The 16,775-nt window shown below is 41.6% G+C and overlaps 1 protein-coding gene across 2 annotated transcripts in view; it reads left to right on the plus strand.

Moving 5' to 3' along the window:
• Positions 1-7,438, plus strand: part of MMRN1 (multimerin 1) — a 184,983-nt gene extending 177,545 nt beyond the window's left edge. For both annotated transcript variants that reach the window (XM_077476554.1, XM_077476555.1), the window contains one exon: positions 4,217-7,438. In XM_077476554.1, coding sequence (XP_077332680.1) covers positions 4,217-4,638 — 422 coding nt within the window. In that variant the 3' untranslated portion in view covers positions 4,639-7,438. The remainder of the gene's footprint in view (positions 1-4,216) is intronic.
• The last annotated feature ends 9,337 nt before the right edge of the window (positions 7,439-16,775 follow it).

Here is a 16,775-nt window from a genome sequence, read left to right on the forward strand (position 1 = left end):
CTGGCTTCCATTTTTGCTCGGGAGATCTTTGGCTTACACGGGCTACCCAAGGTGATTGTCTCGGACAGGGGTAGTCAGTTTGTGTCCCAGTTCTGGCAAACTTTTTGTGCACAGTTGGGAGTTCAGCTTGCTTCCTACTCTGCGTATCACCCGCAGTCTAATGCAGAACGAGCCAATCAGTTCTTGGAGCAATTCCTAAGTTGTTATATCTCTGACCATAATAACAACTGGTCAGACCTATTACCGTGGGCAGAGTTTGCCCACAATAATGCCTTGAATTCTGCTTCCTGATTGTCCCCATTTATGACGAATTATGGTTTCCAACTTTCCATGTTGCCTGACTCGTTTGTTCCGCAGAGTATTCCTGAGTTAGAGGAGCATCTCCGTGGTCTTCGTTCCACTTGGGCACAAGTCCAGGAGGCTTTGCGACATGCTAATGACAGGTACAGACTCCACGCTGACTGCAGATGCTTGCCTGCGCCTTTATACCAGGTTGGGGACAGGGTCTGGCTGTCTTTTCGCAACCTCCGACCTCGTGTTCCCTCAATGAAATTTGCATCTTGGTTTATTGGGCCTTTGCGTATTCTTCTCAGGATTAACCCAGTAGCTTAAGCATTAGATCTTCCTTCTAATATGCATATTTTGAATGTATTTCATGTCTCCTTATTAAAACCTTTGGTCTGAAACCGATTTACCACCTCGGTGCCACCTCCTCACCCTGTACAGGTTGAGCATCATGAGGAGTATGAAGTACAGCCTATTATTTACTCCCGCAGGTTCCATGGGCGCATACAGTACCTGGTGCATTGGAAAAGGTACGTACATGCCCCTGTCCTCCTCCGTGATTTCCATAGACATTTTACCCTCAAGCCTGGTGGTCCTCTGAAGGGGAGGGGTCATTGAGGAAAGGGTACTGTCAGGGCTGGGATCAAGCCTTCCTACTCTAAGCTGGCCGCTCGGCTGTCAGCTAATTGCCAGCTCCTATCTCTCCACGGTGACTTGATGATATCATGCTCGTCAGTCCGGCCTACTTAAGCTGTCCAGCCCAGATTATCTCTACCATCGCCTTGGTCACATCTCTGGAGAGACTCTGTGTTCTTGTTAAAGACTTGCTTGGCTGACATTCCTTCTGGCTCCAGATCCTGCTTGCTGTTGTACTACGCTCAACTCTAGCTATGTTTTCACTACGTTTACTCCGTTTACCTTTTTTTATTATTATTTTTATTATTATTAACAAGTGTGATTTAACTTTTACTTCTGTCTCAGTCTGATTCATGGTTTCTGACAGGTGTATACTCAACTTTGCATGGTATCTTGCATCACTTCCGGATTTGGAAGTGATACGAGATACCTACACATTGCGTCATGCCCTGCACATTGCATCATGCCCACGTGATTTCATTAGTCCCCTGATGAAGTCATGTGGGTTTGACGCAAACACGTAGGGCTCCGAAACTGGAAGTGATGCTAAAAAAGCTAAAAAAGCTAAAAAAAGCTAAAAAAAAAAACCTTCTGTTTTTATAATTTGGGGGGGGGGGTAACATATTCTTAAGTTTAAAGCATTTCTGTTACCTATTTTTGTTTATCTGAGGGATGTACACTGTCATACTGCACATCTTTCAAATGATTGTAAAGCTTCGTTTTTTTTAAATAACAAACGTATCATACTTACCTCCACTATGCAGTTCGTTTTGCACAGAGTGGCCCCAATCCTTGACTTCTGGGGTCCCCCAGTGGCGCTGGTAGCTCCTCCCCACATTGTATAATCCCCTAGAAGCACTCTCCCGGGAGGCTATCTTGCAGGCATGCTCCCGAGTCCAGCATTCGCATCCATAGACACAGAATGCCGGTCTCGGCCCTGCCCTCCAGCGCCCGCGTCTTTGGATTTGATTGAAAGCAGCGGGAGCCAATGGCTACACTGTTATCAATCTATTCAATCAAGAGCCGAGACAACAGGCACAAGGGAAGAGCGCATTTCTGGCACGGGGATTACGGAACGGCGTGAGTAAAACAGGGAACAGAGTGACAGAAGTTTTTTCACCTTAATGCATAGAATGCATTAAGGTGAATAAACACAAGGGCTTACAACCCCTTTCAGTTTTATACGACCATCCCACTAGCTGCAGGTGGTGTTATACATAAACAAAAATATTGATGACTTCAGACTATCAATGATGAATGGCTAATCAGTGTTCTGCCAATACATTTGATTAGGTATTTGTCAAACAGTACTACACAGAACATTTGTTCTAAATGTTTCCCTATGCTTTGCAAACAGATTCCAACAGGGGAATAGTTTTTAGATACAGATACTGCTTTGTGGTCAGTGTGCTCTGTCTGCTAGACAGGCAATCATAGATTTAATTATGATAGTATCTATTCTTTCATAGCTTTGACAGTTCTGGTCAGCACTTTTCACAGGATTTTGAACTTAATCTAATATAAGGTGTCTGAAAAACAGGAGGATTAGATAGCTGCTTATTCAAGGTCACACATAAGGTTTATAAAGAACATCCATTGAGCTCTGAATATAGGATATCCTTGCATTTATTCTATACATTTTAGTGTAGAAAAAGGTGTATTTACATTGCATTAATAACATTTGTTATAGTTCACAAACAGTATTTTAGATATTCGTTACTTCACAGCAGATTATGCAGTAGCAGAAGCATAATGATTGACATCTTTAATCACTTCAGTCCCAGGAGATTTGGCTGTTCAGTGACCAGGTCATTTTTTGCGATATGGCAACTGGCAATTGCGCGGTCATGCAACGCTGTACCCAAACTTACATTGATATCCTTTTTCCCACAAATAGAGATTTCTTTTATTGGTATTTGATCATCTCTGCGATTTTTATTTTTTGCGCTATAAACAAAAAAAGAGACCATTTTGAAAAAAAATATTTTGTACTTTTTACTATAATAAATATCCCCATTTTTTTTTTTTTTTAAAGCAAATTTTTTCCTCAGTTTAGGCCGATATGTATTCTTCTGCATATTTTTAGTAATAAAAATCGCAATAAGCATATATTGATTGGTTTGCACAAAAGTTATAGCTTCTACAAAATAGGGGAAAGATTTATGGCATTTTTATTATTATTTTTTTACTAGTAATGGTGGTGATACATTTTTCATTGGGACTGCGACATTATGGCAGACAGATCGGAAGCTTTTGACAAATTTTTGTGACTGTTGACAACTATACAGCGACCACTGCTATAAAAATTTACTGATTACTGTGTAAATGTCAATGGCAGGGAAGGGGTTAACACTAGGGGGCGATCAAGGGGTTAACCGTGTTCCCTAGTGTGTGTTCTAACTATAGGGGGATGCAAAGTGTGGCAGCAACATTCAGAACAGTGATGGTGGAGTTACAGTATAGTTACATAGTTGGCAGGGTTGAATAAAGTTAATCCAGTTCAACCTGAGAATGTCTGTGTATGTGTGTGACAGATCCCTCAGTAGAGAAACTCCCCAGTACAGACACCATCACCATTACCCATTACAGACCCCTCACTACAGACACCCCCCCCCCAAGTATAGGCCCCTAAGTACAGACACGTCCCCCCAGTATAGGCCCCTAAGTACAGACACGTCCCCCCAGTATAGACCCCTCATCATAGACACCTACAACCCTTGTAGTAGAGATCCCTAAGTATAGACACCCCTCTCCAGTACAGACGTACAAACGCCTCAGTACACATACCATCACCCCCTTCTAGTACCAAAACCTCAGTACAGACACCATCACTCCCTCCAATACAGACACCCCCCCCCCCCCCCCCAGTACAGAACTCCCCCCTTCCTAAACTCATTTACCAGTCAAGATGCAGCAGCAGCAGTTCATGGTGAGTGGAAATGATCTTTAAGTTTATCATATGACGGGAGCAGGAAAGGAGCTTTCCCATGGTTCTGAACTGCTGCTGTCAGGGGAGCAGCAGGTGCCGACTATCTGGGGGTGCTGCGGTCACCTGATTTTGCTTGTGTGAAAAATGTCGGGAGGCCGAATACCCCCAGAAAGTCAGCACTTGACGTGGACTACGCTCCCCCATCCCCCCAAGTGCGCCACTATGAAATGATATACACTGTAGATAGGTAGTTGTATAAGTCGCTAAAATATTAATATACTGTATGATTAGAAATACATACATGATATAACTTCTTAAAACAGTGACTTTAAGGCTGATTATCTTTTTTCCTTTGTTTTACTGCAGATTTTTCCAAAGGATCTTACCGATACGCACCAATGGTGGCCTTTTCTGTCTCTCACACATATGGAATGACATCTCCTGGACCAATCCGATTTAACAATCTATATGTAAACTATGGCTCTTCCTATACTCCCAGCACAGGAAAATTTAATGTGCCCTATCTGGGGGTATATGTGTTTAAGTTTACCATTGAGTCCTATAGCCCTCGAATCTCTGGCTATTTAGTGGTTGATGGAACAGATAAAATTGCATTCCAGTCTGAAAACATTAACAACAGCATGTACAGTGACAGGATGGTGACAGGGGATGCTTTGCTTGAACTAAACTATGGCCAACAAGTCTGGATCAGGTTAGCTTCTGGGTCAATCCCTGCACAATATCCACCTGTCACAACATTTAGTGGCTACTTGTTATATCGGACATAATATATACAGTGTTATATACACACACTATGTTATATATTTCTGTGTACAGATAATCAAGCATCAGAGCTCCTAATATATTTAAGTAATTGTAAATCCCAAGGTCAATGTTACATTAGGGATCTTATCCATGGAAAAAAAAAAAGGCCAGCAGTATGACCGCAATGCAAGACACGACAGGGAATATAAATACTTACCTGCTTGTATGTATCATTGCCTCACCAGCTGGATGAGAAAGTTATCACTCTTTCTTCTGCAGAAGTTTTGTCAATGACTGAGCAACGTCTCTGTGGCATTTCACACAAGAAATCGCACAGGAATGTGCTGCACGTTCCCTTGTGATTCAAATTCATGCAAGTTCATGCGATTTGAGCCAATTCATTTTGAAATAGCTGAATCGCACTGGACCACAGCAAAAGTAAAAAACAATAAAATCGCACTGCAACTGGATTACATGGTATTTCTTTACCATGTGACCCAGTGCAGACGAACACGCTGCATTTGTGACCTGCGTTTGGGATGTGGTTAACCTAACATTGATATACCTGCGGCAGATCACAACTACAGTGCACCGGTTGGTTAGTAGCACTTACCCCATCACTTTACCGATGGCTTCCCCTGCTCGGCGGTGACATCCCGTTCCCCTGCTCTCCACGGCTCAACACGGCAGCGGCCACCCCCTATATTATACATATAGGAGGTGTCGTGGATAGAGGGAGTGGCGCCCGGGTGCCCTTAATGGATGGGCCACCACTGCCAACAACATGATCACTGGTCACTAGAGTGACATCGGCCTGACTGAACTCATTTAGTTTGCTTAAGCACCCTGTATCAAATTTATTTTAAAAAAGGATTAAAAAGAAGAAACTTGATTTCAGATTTTTCATCCTTTGTTGCATGTCACTGCTGCTAATGTCCTGTAGCCTCTTTGTAGCCATTCCCTGTCTACATTCATGTGCTGCAAAGATGGCTGAATGGCATGTGTCAGGAGGGTAAACAACAGTGGACCTTGCCTCAGTGCATCATCACAGCCATTTATAATCTCTATTGGGAGAACTCATATCAGGGTGACAACATAGGAGAATTGTTGGGACACCAGGACAGCACCTTGTCACCCTATAACAGGAAAAGCCTGAACAAAGATCTTCATAGCAAAATCACAAGGTAGTTAAAGACACCTAAAGTGGAACTTCAGTCTGCCTCCCAAGCGTCTCCATTCCCTCAAGTGTCATCATTATGATGCAAGTGCAGATATACCCAAGGACTCTGCCCAGCCTTCGGGTCCTGGCAGAGCTCGTTGACACATCTGCCCACACTCAGGGGATTTTCGGCACATGCACAAAAACAGGGGAGGTTTTGGAATTGAAACTCTGCTTGTGTGCAGATGGCAGTGGAAACCGACACATGCACAGATATACAGAAGGCTGTCTCAGAACTCGATCCCTGCGGCGAAAGTACAGGGGGTGGTGGGAAAGTCTCAGTTAGAAATGCAGAAGTTACAGCTACTGACTGTTATATTTTATATATTATGCATATAAATAGTATGCTTGTAGACATTTACAGATAAAAATATTTTTAAAAAGTTGCAACCTAAACGCAACATTTTCTGCTGTGCTCTAAAAACACTGTCAGATAATGTTACCTACTAGCCTACAGTGTTATAAAACATGATTTTCTACAAAATTCACGAGAGCTGTTGTTAAAAGGTATTGTACAGAATGTACATTAAAATCAAGTGCATATTATCAGAATGGGAAAAAAAAAAGCTTAAGCATATGAAAAACATCAGCATAGGTGTGCACACAGAGTATGCCAGGTGTGCCTGGGCACGCCCTAATCACCCAGTGTGGCGCATATTCCCCCTGTTTAGACCCCTGATATTTCACCAAAGCCCCCTAACGGAGCTCATAAAAAAACGTAAAAAAAGTAATAAAAAAAAAAACTGCCCTAATGTCACCAATCTCTTTGGGGTGCACACCCTATAGCAATAGGCTGTGCACACCTATGCACATCAGCATATCTTTGTGTATAGTTTAATGATCGATCAAAAGTCCAATCGAACGTTTAACTTCTGTTGAGCATGTTGAGCAGGGACAGCCACATACTGATACTGATCAAAATTAAGCTGAAATTCACTGTGGCTCACATGCAGTGCAGTATTACACTCCAACTCTTTTGCCAGCATGTGTACAATTGAGCTGGAGGTCAAGGTCATGATTGGATTTTATCATCCAATCATGTGCAAGCAAAAATGCTGTTTTTTTATTTTCCTTGCATGTCCCCCTCAGATCTACAGCGACTGCATTTCCAAGTGTACTTGTAGTGCAAAATGGATTTACCTTTAGTAAATAACCCTTTATGCCTTAACATTGCAGGGAGAATGTTTCTTTTCCCTTATTTGACGTTTACTACCACTTTAACTCTTGCTTTGCTATGGCAGTCTGTTAAGTAAAAGACTAGTAAGATGGAAAAGCAAGAGAAAGGGGACATTTATTATCATTTGCAGTTTATACTTCATAGCATCAACTATTTTTTTGTTCATTGTGTGTTTAAGTATTTTATACAACTATGTTATGCTGAATGAGAAAAACATTTCGAATTGCCAAGGAAAAATCATTACAGTCAATACTTCAAAAATCAATGTATAGCAATGATTTTAAGGCAACTTTACAGTTTAAACATTTACCATTTACACTTATTTGCATAGCTATATTAAATAAATCATTAAATGTTTTGAAACATATTTATCATTGTTCTTGTTATTTTGTTTATTTTGAAACCTAAATAAAATTTAATAATGTGATTATTTTCTATTGTATACCATGTTTTATAATCGTAATGTCTATGTCATGTTACTTGATGAAGTCTACATGGCCTCCTGCAATCTAAAATGTTAAAATATTATTATTTCTAGATTTAATTCCCACAAATATGTTTTAATATCCTCTTTCTAAGGGGTCACTTTGTTAAGCCTGTTTAGTTGAGTGTACAATGCTTTGTGTACAAAGCACATTAATATACTGTATACAGTGCCAGTAGGTGGCAGCATTTGCTGCTTTGATAGGATTGATAGGGAATGACTGTAAATGAGGAATGCTCTGCCCAGGAAATGGTGAGAATTCTTTTCAGAAAAGTTAAGAATTAACTACTACAGAGTTTATTTAAAAAAAAAAAGATTTTTCCTTTTTTTTTAAAGCTGACTCCAAATAAGAAGCTACATACATTATACTTGCCAAAGTATTTATATTCCTGTCCATCTAGTTTTGCGATTTACACAGCTCTAACGCACAGCACAGCCCTGTCTGGCAGGGCAGGGAACCTGTTTTTTTTTTTTTACTTACAGCATTCTCCATCATGTGAATGGACAATGAATGAAGTAGCAACACACCGATGAGCACATCCCTCTCTACACCTATCAGCATGCTCCTTGCACTACGGCCCACCTTATCTCTCCTTCTCATTCCCCCTCTCTAAGCGCTTCTGTACACAGTAGACTGCAAGCTAAATTTAACTACTTACACTACTTGCATTAAAAAAAAAATACATTTTAAAATGTACATATTAATAAATACATGGATAATTTTTTTTTTGTGTCTATTTTTTTTATATGGCTGGAGTTGAGCTTTAGTGGAAAGTAGCATTTCTAGAACATGCAGTGGCACAGTCAGCATTCTTTTAGTCAAGCATGATTAGTTTTCATAATGAAATGTAATAAATATCCCTGTGCTACCCTAACGCAAATATAATACACTATATTACCAAAAGTAGGGTTCAATATTGAGTTGGAGCAGCTATAACAGCTTCAACTTTTCTAGGAAGGCTGTCCACAAAGTTTAGGAGTGTGTCTATGGGAATGTTTGACCATTATTCCAAAAGCGCATTTGTTAGGTCAGGCACCGATGTTGGATGAGAAGGCCTGGCTTGCAGTCTCCGCTTTAATTCATCCAAAAGGTGTTCTATCGGGTCAAGGTCAGGACTCTGTGAAGGGCAGTCAAGTTCCTCCACCCCAAAACTCGCTCATCCATGTCTTTATGGACCTTGCTTTGTGCACAGTCATGTTGAAAAAGGAAGGGGCCATCTCCAAACTGTTCCCACAAAGTTGGGAGCATAAAATGGTCCAAAATGTCTTGGTATGTTGATGCCATAATCGTTCCCTTCACTAGATCTAAGGAGATAAGCCCAACCCCTGAAAAAAAACCCACACCATAATCCACTCCTCCACCAAATGATTTGAATCAGCGCACAAAGCAAGGTCCATAAAGACATGGATGAGCAAGTTTGGGGTGGAGGAACTTGACTGGTCTGCACAGAGTCCTGAACTCAACCCTATAGAACTCTTTTGGGATGAAGAGCGGAGACTGTGAGCCAGGCCTTCTCATTCATCAGTGCCTGACCTCACAAATGAGCTTCTGGAAGAATGGTCAAACATTCCCATAGACACACTCCTAAGCCTGTCGGCCAGCATTCCCAGAAGAGTTGAAGCTGTTATAGCTGTAAGGGTTGGGCCAACTCAATATTGAACCCTACGGACTAAGACTGGGATGCCATCAAGGTCCATGTAAAGGCAGGCGTCACAATACTTTTGGTAATATAGTGTATATAGAAAAACTTTTTTTGAGGATTTATTCTTCATACTTGTTGTAATTGTATACAAATTAAATCTATTCATCATATAAACTCTTAGTCATCCTGCTTCAGAGGCTATAGTAATGGTTAGAGATGGGCCGAATGGACCCCTGTTCGGTTCACACCAGAACTTTTGAACACTACAAAAGTTCAGACCCGAATATCGAACCCTATTAAAGTCAATGGGACCCAAATGTCAAAAATCAAAAGTGCCCATTTTGAAGGCTTATATGCAAGTAATTGGGCATACAATAAAAAAAAAAGTTTGTGAAAACGTTATTTTTAAATGAGCAGTGATTTTTTGATTTTTAAAGTGAAACCATAAAAATGAAAAATTCCTTCCAATATAGTGCCTGGGGGGTCCCCTTAGTCTACCTGCAAAGTGGCAGATTTGCATGTCTAGAATCTGCTGCAGCAATAATTGCATTTATAAAGCCAAAAAAAAGACATTTTCCCTGCAAGCTGCCTTTATTTTGCTCAGCAACAGCTGGGGAGCCACTGTGTATGATGAGGCCACAATGTAGTGCACTGGGGACAAGATTAGAGATTTTTTGGATACATTCTGGTGTCACTTTGACTTTGGATCAAAGTAACGTGTGCGTAAAAATTGGTCTTTGGGTGTCGGTGGCGCCTTCCCACCGTAACCCTATAGAGGTAATCCTGATGAAATCAAGAATCGGCCTGGATGTAAAAAATTGCAATGATATGCACCTGTAAAACAGGTCCAGAAAAATGTGTCTTTGGGTGTCGGTTGCAGCTTCCCAATGTAACCCTATAGAGGTAATCTTGATGAAAGAAAGAATTGTCCTTGCTGTAGAAAATTGCAATGATATGCACCTAACAAACAGGTGCATAAAATTGGTCTTTGGGTGTCGGTGGCACCTTCCCACCATAACCCTATAGAGGTACACTTGATAAAAGCAAGAATTGGCCTTGCTGTAAAAACTTGCAATGATATGCACCTGTCAAAAAGTTGCAGAGAAATGTCTCTTTTGGTGTCGGGGCCTTCTCATTGTGACCCTATAGAGGTGCTCTTGATGCACCTGTTTGTGCTGAAAATTGGCCTTTGGATGTTAATTGTGCCCATGAAACCTACACCAAAAACATTCTCTGTCCAGATGAAATGATTGAACACCCTCAAAGCTAGGCAGCCTCGAAGTCCTGCAGAGATTCCACATCCCAAAAAGATTTAATCAATGACATCGGCATCAGGGGCTTCATAGCTGGTAATCCAGGACTGATTCATTTTGATAAAAGTCAAATGGTCCACGGAGTCTGTGGACAGACGCGTTCTATGCTCAGTAACAAAACCTCCTGCAGCACTGAATGCCCATTCTGAAAGCACGCTGGATGCAGGGCAGCCTATAGATACTATAACCAATAATTGTGTTTATTGTGTCATGTCAGAAAGGAATAGTGTGAATTATTTCTGTGGTTACGGAATCACACTGTCACCTTCAGGAATTATCCAGATTAGATCTCGCCCTAGCTAGAGGGTGCTTTATATTGGGGGGAGGGAGGGAGTCCCCCACTGTATGATTTATTTCCTCTTTATGAGAAGAGAAGTATTAGACCATCTGTCATACAGTTTTTGGGGAATTGGATGACCATTGGCGAATTATTCCCTGTACAAGGGATTCTCCTTTTGGATTTTTATAAGGGATTATAGGATATCGTTGGTGGTGTCCTTTGTATTTTTGCTCTTTTATAGCAAATAAAATATATGTAGTTTAACTCTTTAGGGTGTGTGTTTATATCTTATTTGTTTATTGTTTTTTCTAGGCTTTAGTCAGTATTTTGTTGATTACACCCCTCGTAATATATCCAGTGAATGCTACTCTGCAGCAGGATTCCCTAGCTGTTCATATAATTTGTGGATAAAGTGGTCCTTGAGAGGAAAGGAAGTCCTCTTCTTCCTCTGACTACGCTGCCTCCAGTGCCCTGTCCATAATGCCACGCAGTCTTCTCCAGCAGTAACACAACAGGGATTGTGTTACTTATGTATGCACTGTCACGACTCACCATCCCATTGGTGTGGGGAAAAAAGCCCAGGTGGCCTGAGCCTGTCATCGTGCCTACTTGCACAGCTACTAGTTGACGGCCCTGTGCTGAATGTATAGCCGCTGCAGCATTGCCAAAGTCAAGTTCCACCTGGTGGGCATGTCACAAATCAGGTGGTTTACGGGCAGGTGAAATCCCTGTTGATTTTCAGCCAACCGAGCACTGGCTGTGTATGACCGCCTGAATCTGTACTTCGGAAGTAGACAGGAGACGTTGCTGGAAGTGGCAGCAGAGGAGCATATAACGTGGCACGCTATACCAACAAAGGAACAGGGGACCCCCAGGACCACAGCAGAGAAAAGCCAGAGAGCAACACAGTGGCTTATACTGTGGAGGCAATTACATTAGCAGTCACCGAGCACTGGGAGCAGCAGTTGCAGTCACCCCCCCCCCCCCCCCCTTTTTGTAAAAGACACTCACAGAAGATTTTTTCCACCGTTTATTATATTATTATTTTTAAATCAATTTTTATCATATATTTCTAATTTTTCACTTTTTTATGTGTCATTCATTATTAATTTTTATAAATTTTCAGTCTGCTCACCCTTTTCATTTTTAATTTTTATTTTTATTTTTATTTATTTTCTCACGGGCCATTAGTCACATGGTATTTAATTGTGTCACTTAGTACACTGATTTGTTCACTAATTGATATATGACATGCAAAATTGTTAATCTACCATATATTTATTTTATTTGAATCTGTGCATTTTAATATTTAAATTCCGCACATGTGTTTTTTTCACTGGCACTTGCACTTTAATACCTAAGTATAGGAATCGCATGTTTATTTATGGTTTGTTAGCACTTTATAAAGAAGCATATATATATATGGATTCCGGCGGCCTGACGTTTCTTATATACGGAGGGCGGGGCCACCCGTCACCTGACCCCCGCCCCCCTCTGACGCAAGGGGAAACCCGGGGTTCCCTGTGACGTATGGGTGACCCCGCACCCCTCTGATGTAACACAGGCAGGTTTCCGTTACATCAGAGGGGGCGGGGTCACCCATACGTCACAGGGAACCCCGGGTTTCCCCTTGCGTCAGAGGGGGGCGGGGTCAGGTGACGGGTGGCCCCGCCCTCCGTATATAAGAAACGTCAGGCCGCCGGAATCCTTGCAGTGTCTCCTCTGCGGGGACAGAAGAAGGATGTATTCGCTGCGCTGGATGAGATGAGCCATCGCTGGAGAGATGACCGTCCGTCGCTGGATAGCAAGAGTGGATTACCACCGCTGGAATCTTTTTTTTATTTTTTTTATTTTTAATAAAGGAATTTTTCAAAAGTGTGTTTGTCTTATTTAACTATTTTTTACACTTTCTTTGTGAAATGGTAGGGGTACTTTTGTACCCCCTTACCATTTCAAACAGGGGGGGCGGGATCTGGGGGTCCCCTTGTTAAAGGGGGCTTCCAGATTCTGATAAGCCCCCCGCCCGCAGACCTCCACAACCACCGGCCAGGGTTGTGGGGATGAGGCCCTTGTCCTCATCAACATGGGGACAAGGTGCTTTGAGGGGTCACAGACCCCCAAAGCATCCTCCCAATGTTGAGGGCATGTGGCCTGGTACGGTTCAGGAGGGAGGGGGGGCCGCTCTCTCGTCCTCCCCTCTTTTCCTGCGGCCTGCCAGGTTGCGTGCTCAGATAAAGGGTCTGGTATGGATTTTTAGGGGGACCCCCACGTCAATTTTTTTTAAAATTTGATGCGGGGTTCCCCTTAATATCCATACCAGACCTGAAGGGTCTGGTTATGGATATTTAGGGGGAACCCCACATCAAATTTTTTCTTAAATTTGAGGCAGGGTTCCCCTTAATATCCATACCAGACCTGAAGGGCCTGGTAATTGAATTTGGGAGACCCCCACGCTTTTTTATTTATTTATTTATTTTTTTTTTTTATCAATGACTTTCAATGAGTGTTCTCTGTATTACGGAGCCGACAATTCATAATAGCTGCGAGTGATTTTAAAGGACTTTTTTTCCTGCATAAATGACACTTTGTGCAGGGACAGTTCTAAGCATCAGAAACATGAGCCCCTTCACAGGCATACTATAAACAACCCCCCCCCCTACGAAATTTAAAGGAATATTACACTTTTATTGTTTCACTTTAATCATTATTAAAATCACTGCTCCTGAAAAAACGGCCGTTTTTAAAACTTTTTTTTGCATTGATACATGTCCCCTGGGGCAGGACCCGGGTCCCCAAACACTTTTTAGGACAGTAACTTGCAAATTAGTCTTGAAAATTAGCACTTTAGATTTTGAATGTTGGAGTCCCATAGACTTTAACAGGGGTTCTAAAGTATGCTATATCCCTTTCATGACTAAGCCTATTTTTGGAATTTGGTGACTGTTTACAAGTTAAAATCCATATTTTTTGCTAGAAAATTACTTGGAACCCCTAAACATTATATATATTTTTTTAGCAGAGACTCTAGAGAATAAAACGGCGATTGTTGCAATATTTTATGTCATACGGTATTTGCGCAGTGGTGTTTTAAACGCAACTTTTTGGGAAAAGGGACACTTTCATGAATAAAAAAAAACAAAATAGTAAAATTAGCCCAATTGTTTTGCGTAATGTGAAAGATAATGTTACGCCGAGTAAATAGATACCATACATGTCACACTTTATAATTGCGCGCACTTGTAGATTGACGACAAAGTACGGTACCTAAAAATCTCAATAGGCGACGCTTTAAACATTTTTTACGGTTACCAGGTTAGCGTTACAGAGGAGGTCTAGTGCTAGAATTATTGCTCTCGCTCTAACGATCGCGGTGATACCTCACATGTGTGATTTGAACACCGTTTACATACACGGGCGCGACTTCCGTATGCGTTTTCTTTGCTTCACGAGCTCGCGGGGACGGTGGGCGCTTTAAAAAAAATTTTTTTATTTTTTTATTTATTTTATTTATTTTAAAATAACTAAATTGTTTTAAAAAAAATAAATAAAATTGATCACTTTTATTGCTGTCACAAGGAATGTAAACATCCCTTGTGACAGTAATAGGTGGTGACAGGTCCTCTTTATGGAGGGATCGGGGGTCTAAAAGACCCCCCACCCCTCCTTTACACTTCAATGTATTCAGATCGCCAAAAACGGCGATTCTGAATACCGGATATTTTTTTAAAACCGGCGCCATTGGCAGCCGAGTAAACGGGAAGTGACGTCATGACGTCGCTTCCGTGTTTACGATGAGGAGACTGGAAAGAAGCCGATTACGGCTTCGTTCCAGTTCCTCCGCAGCAGTCGGAGGCATCGGACACGGAATCGGTGCTCCCGATCGAACGGGAGCACCGGTAGCAGCGGCGAGAGGCGGCGGGAGGGGGGGACGTCCCCTCCCGCTCCTCCGGCATAACAGCCGAGCGGCTTTTAGCCGCATCGGTTGTTATACCTGGATAGCCAATCGCCTGCTGAAAAGAACGATATAAGGATGATGCCTGCAGGTGCGGGCATCATCCCGGTATAACCCCCGGAAGCCGAGTACGCATATCTGCGTACGCTCGGCGGGAAAGGGATATACTAGCTCCGTCGAATCCTCTTTATACATTCGAAAGACACCATAAGCCTTCAAAGACAGATTCGACCGTAATTCATGTGGATTTTCGGACGAATGCAATTTTTGAACGAAAAACGAAATAAATAAAAACGAATTTCTGGAGTAACTAAATAAATTAAGTTTTCGGACGAAAACGAAATTCCGGAACGAAATATTTTACTCTGCACATGTCTAGCAAACAATAAACATGAGAATGTATGAGAATCAAAACTAAATGGCAAAATGCCTAAGGGTTGGTTCACACTATCGTGACTTGGGATCCAACTTGTGAGACCCCCAAGTCAGGTGACTTGTGAAATCACATTTTAGTCAATGAGAGCTATCCTAATTAGCACTACTGAAGTCACGCCGACTTTAGAAAAGGTTCCTGTACTACTTCAAGGCGACTTCTATTCGACTTGTGCCCATAGATTTTAATGGAAGTTACCTCCAACTCGAATCCTCAACTTAATTGATGAGATTTGTATCAGACATTACAGGAAGATTGCACAGGCATTCCCTGATGTTACTTCAAAGTTAAGCCAGAGTCGCGGCAGTTTAAACCCAACCTAACCAGCAGCCAAAACCAAAACTAACAATATATACTATATACACAAATTAAATACACACAAGGCAGGGTAAAACTGTGAGAGCAAGGCAGCAGGGTACAGGGTGCAGGGTGGGAAAAAGAGCAAGGTCAAACATGAATGGCAACAGAGTCAGATGGCAATCAGAGTACAAAGCAGCCATAACACTGAGGCAACGTGTGCTAGAAATTATATGTTCTGCTTGCAGCTGAAACCTTTTGGAACTGATTACCTCGACCTGCTAGCCTCTAGGAGACACCTGCCGATGGACAGATTGACTGCAGCAATCAGCCCAGAGCACCACAGTGCCACCAGAAGGCAAACTCGGTCCTAACAGCAAGGCAGGAGTGCTAACCACTAAGGCACTGTGCTGGCCATACTTAACATACACACACAGACTACAGGGTATACACAAAGTATCTACTAACATGTGAGGATTTTTTTGTGAATGCAAGTACCAGAGACCAAACCTACACCAACTAAGCATGCCTACCAAAAGAGTTGATTTTCACTAATGTTTTTGCCTCTAGTAAATCACGGTTAGCATTTGTAAATTTGATACTCATGTAGGATCAAAACTGCATCAGGTGTGCATGGCTTTCGCTGTACGTCACTATGTACTGTGTATATTGCTGTACACATGTACAGAAGTTCAAATTTTAGCCAGCATATGAAATCCCATTGTAGCCAGCATATGACATTCCATATTTTCCCTATTGCTTAAAATACAGATTCTAATGAAAAATGTGTGTTCATACACTTTTTTTTATTATTGACAGCATACCCTATAGGGATTTTTGACATACCATTTAGTATGGTGCATTTTTTTGCTTAGCGAGTTGGTCACTTAAGATTTTTCTTTTTTCCTAATTACATTTTTTGTATAAAAATTTAAGTATTTTTTGTATGCCTTATAGGAACAGAAGGTACAAAATAAGCATTATTTAGGCCCAGCAAACTAGGATAGCAACATATGCATTGAACATCAGTGTATGATGTGCAAGACAGGTTCTAGGATTGTGATTCCTACGCACGCAGGAATCTGCAGGTGCATGCATGTTTACAAAGAAACAGTACCATAATGATTTATCCCTGCTCTGGCTCATTTGTTTTAGTAGATTAGGCCCACTGTTTTATGAAGCTTTTTATGAAGTATATTAATTAGAGAAGACAACAAAATGTCTGGCCAAGAGCTATTTCACACATACCCAGCATGTATGCTCAAAGAAGTTGGATCATTGAATTGTCCCAACAATGTATGCTGAGTAAATGAGAAACGGCTCTTGACAGGCAATATTTTTGTCTTCCTCGTGTATTTTCTA

Source organism: Lithobates pipiens, unplaced genomic scaffold (genome assembly GCF_037356315.1).
Source record: "Lithobates pipiens isolate NorthernLeopardFrog02 unplaced genomic scaffold, aLitPip1_a1.2 Scaffold_13, whole genome shotgun sequence".
In the NCBI taxonomy this organism is placed as follows: domain Eukaryota; kingdom Metazoa; phylum Chordata; class Amphibia; order Anura; family Ranidae; genus Lithobates; species Lithobates pipiens.